The sequence below is a fragment of the Sinocyclocheilus grahami genome, unplaced genomic scaffold, assembly GCF_001515645.1.
Source record: "Sinocyclocheilus grahami isolate Dianchi unplaced genomic scaffold, SAMN03320097.WGS_v1.1 scaffold1411.1, whole genome shotgun sequence".
NCBI classification, from domain to species: Eukaryota; Metazoa; Chordata; class Actinopteri; order Cypriniformes; family Cyprinidae; genus Sinocyclocheilus; species Sinocyclocheilus grahami.
The window spans coordinates 223635-227113 of record NW_015506590.1 but is presented as its reverse complement, the minus strand read 5'-3'; the positions used below and the strand labels follow the sequence as shown (position 1 = coordinate 227113).

At 41.6% G+C, this 3479-nt stretch overlaps 1 protein-coding gene across 1 annotated transcript in view; it reads right to left on the bottom strand.

Moving 5' to 3' along the window:
* LOC107570083 (coagulation factor VII-like) overlaps window positions 1-3479 on the bottom strand; it is an 8451-nt gene continuing 4972 nt past the window's right edge. Inside the window, exons 6-8 of the mRNA XM_016256284.1 lie at window positions 2643-2767; window positions 2419-2539; window positions 1-750 (exon numbers count right to left, since the gene is read on the bottom strand). Of these exons, the coding sequence (XP_016111770.1) occupies window positions 191-750; window positions 2419-2539; window positions 2643-2767 (806 nt within the window). The 3' untranslated portion in view covers window positions 1-190. The remainder of the gene's footprint in view (window positions 751-2418; window positions 2540-2642; window positions 2768-3479) is intronic.

Sequence of the window (3479 nt, the reverse complement as noted above, 5' to 3'; positions counted from 1 at the left end):
TATTCCTTAAAATGAATAAAAACAGTGAAATGCTAATTCATGCAAAACCTGCAATAAAGAACAAATATTGGTAACACTTTTTATGCAATATCCCAAAATGCGCATAAAAATAGGTGGATGGAAACATAGCATACAGAATAAAATCAGACATGATCAAATGTAAATAGAGGATTCGCTGTGCATTAACGCTTCATTGTGTTGCAGCTGTAGAATTGGCCGTTTGTTCGTGGATCCATTGCAGGTAGTTGGAGACGTGGGTGTAAATGCTGTAGGACCCTGGTTGGGCGCAGCCTTTGCTCCAGCTCATGATGCTCAGCAGGAAGGTGGTGTCCCTGTAGCGGGTCACCAGTGGCCCGCCGCTGTCCCCTTTACACGAGCCCAGCTTCCCCTCGATGTAACCGGCGCAGAACATGTTGCTGGTGAGCGTCACGTTACTGCTCTCGATGCACTCCTGCGTGCGGATGAGGGGCACCTGCAGGCGCCGCAGTAAGCGTGACGTGGGCCCGTCCTGGCTGCGTTGGCCCCAGCCGCTCACCGTGTGCTTGCTGATGGCCCACAGCTCGTGCTCCGCCGTGGCTCGCAGCGGCAGGCAGACGGGGATGGCGTAGGTGCTGTAGACGATGGGCCTGCGCAGACGCAGCAGCGCGATGTCGTTGTCTGAGGTCTCGGACACGTAGGCTGGGTGCATTATCATCTGCTCCACCTGGATGACCTGTTCTGTGCCTTCATCCACCTCGATGTCATGCTCACCTGAGTCACAGACAACACACACAATAGAGCTGCACACGTCTAGCTGGCACTAAATAGTGTGCTGCAGCCGTAACGTCAAGACCCAGACGAATAATTCGCAATAGATTTTCCTGTGGGTTCTTATAATGGGGTTTTTCATTTAAAAGGAGACATATTATGCCCCTTTTTACAATATGTAATATAAGTCTCTGGTGTCCCCAGAATGTGTCTGAAGTTTCAGCTCAAAATACCACACAGATCATTTAAAAAATGCCTATTTTGAGTGGAAGCAGAAACATGCTGTTTTTCGTGTCTGTCTCTTTAAATGCAAACAAGCTGATGCTCCCCGCCCCCTTTTCCAGAATAGAGCTGCACCATTACAGCTCGTACCTGCTAAAAACATCTGTTTTGGTTCTGATTATCATGTTTATCACTCTGAAATCATGCATTTTAAACCATATGAGTTTAAACTTCTGATATAGGGTTTTCTGAGCGCACACATCCGAAGCACACGCACAGAAAGCGGCTGTCACAGCATGCGAGCACTAAACTAAGCTCTCATTCACACACAAGTTTACGTTAAAAACACATGAGTTACAAAAACAGTGGGTTATGTCTGTGAAGGTAAACAGCTGGGAAATAAATCACATGTTTATTTTAGATCTGTGTGGCAGCAGCAATATACAGTAAATACATCAATAAATGCACTGCTCTGTCGTCTCGTCTGAGGCTGGGACTCTAAACAGTGTTCTGTGCTCGTCTCTGCAGCCAAACACTGAACAGTTAGCATGCTTCGCTCACACTTTCATCATGGCATTAGAGCTGCTACACCGCTGTCACTTGCGAAAACACAATAACGGCGCCGTGGGTGTACATTTACAGATTAAGGGGCGGTGATATTATAATGAGATCCCTTTGCCACGTCACCAAGCGAGCGAAATCAGACGCGCTGGTTTTCTCAGACGCTTGCAGAAAAAGGCTTCCCAAAACAAAGTTACCGAGTTAATCTTTTTCACGTTTCCTTGGTTGGTAGATGCACCGGGGACTTGATTATAGATATTTTTACTTGTTTTATGCAAAATTCACTTAATTTAGTCCCCCCCAAGGAAACAAGACTAAATATCTTATGCCATTTTGCTTATCTAGTACATGCAACTTGATTTAAGAATTTGAACGACCAAAGCTCATAAAATGTTTTTAGCTTTTTTTTTATTCTTTCCGTTTTGCGCTTTTAGTAGTGTCATGGCTGTCTGGTTTTGGCTGCAGCACTCTAATATTACTGAGCATACTCCTTTATTCAAAATATAAATATTTATGTAAACATTTGCAAAATACATTAAAACATCTGACATGTAGCCTTTCTCAGGCTTTATCAGTTACTAATAATTACTTGTATAAGCATGCAATAAATTGTTAGAAATTAGTTAATATCACTGATTTTCTCTTCTTGATAATATTGTTTGATTAATATGAATGAGATAATCAGGTGTGGTTTTGTTTGCCTGCAATATTCTGACTCATTTTTTGTCGTTTCATTCGTTTTTGTCGTTCTGAAGTGGACTATCACAAAAATTAATTTGACTGTTCACATGAAATTTGTCACGCCTTGAATCTGCGGTTGTTGTGTTCTCACGATGTTTTCACATGTGTAATAATTTCATTCACAATCTGTTCCGAGAGCGACCATACCTGCGACTATCTTGAGAAAACTGGCATTGAGTTTTTCCAAACAGTGTGCAGCCGTGAGGATCCAGGTGGGTTTGTAGATCACACCTCCACAGAAACCCTTCTGACCGTACTTTAGCAACACCTGTCCATCAACACACACTCACACACACACACACACACACACACAGATGTTTGACGGTAAAGTACAGTATGACCTGTGAACAGGTGGATTCTGTGATGGTTACCTGCCAGGGACAGTGACCTTTAGGACATTCGGCTCCACCGACGATACGAGATCTCACATCATCCTTAGCATTCATAGCAGCACCTCCACCCTGAAGAAGAGGAACCTTCCCACACAGAAAAGCCTCTGTAAAGGAGATTTCAAAGTACTTTACGTACAGACTCCATGCTGAAGTCATTATACGACAACCAGTGTTGGGGAAAGTTACTTTTAAAAGTAATGCATTACAATATTGCGTTACTCCCTAAAAAAGTAACTAATTACGTTACTTAGTTACTTTTTTATGGAAAGTAATGCGTTATGTTACTTTTGCGTTACTTTTTAAATCTGGGCTTGGTTTGCTTGTTTGTTTTTAATATAAAAAAGTTATATTTTTGACGAACGTAAAAGCCCTTTCACACCAAAAGTGAAATGAATACGCCTCAGTCTGAAGGAAAAGTAAATTCACGTCTGTACAGTAGAACGCAGAAGAAGAAAGTTCAGCCTAACCCTAAAAAAGAAGCACAAATGTTTATCTAGAGTAAATTTTGCTTATTAGTTTGGTTGAATTGGATCATCGAAGGTCAGCAGCAAAGACATCGGTTAATAAAATGGGATTAAATACATAAAGGACATATGTGTCCCTGCAGCACAAAAGCAGTGTTGAGTCGCTGGGGGATATTTGTAGCAATAGCCAACAATACATTGTATGGGTCACAATTATACATTTCTCTTTTATGACAAAAATCATTAGGATATTAAGTAAAGATCATGTTCCATGAAGATATTTTGTATGTTTCCTACCGTAAATATATCAAAACTTAATGTTTGATTAGTAATATGCATTGCTAAGAACTTC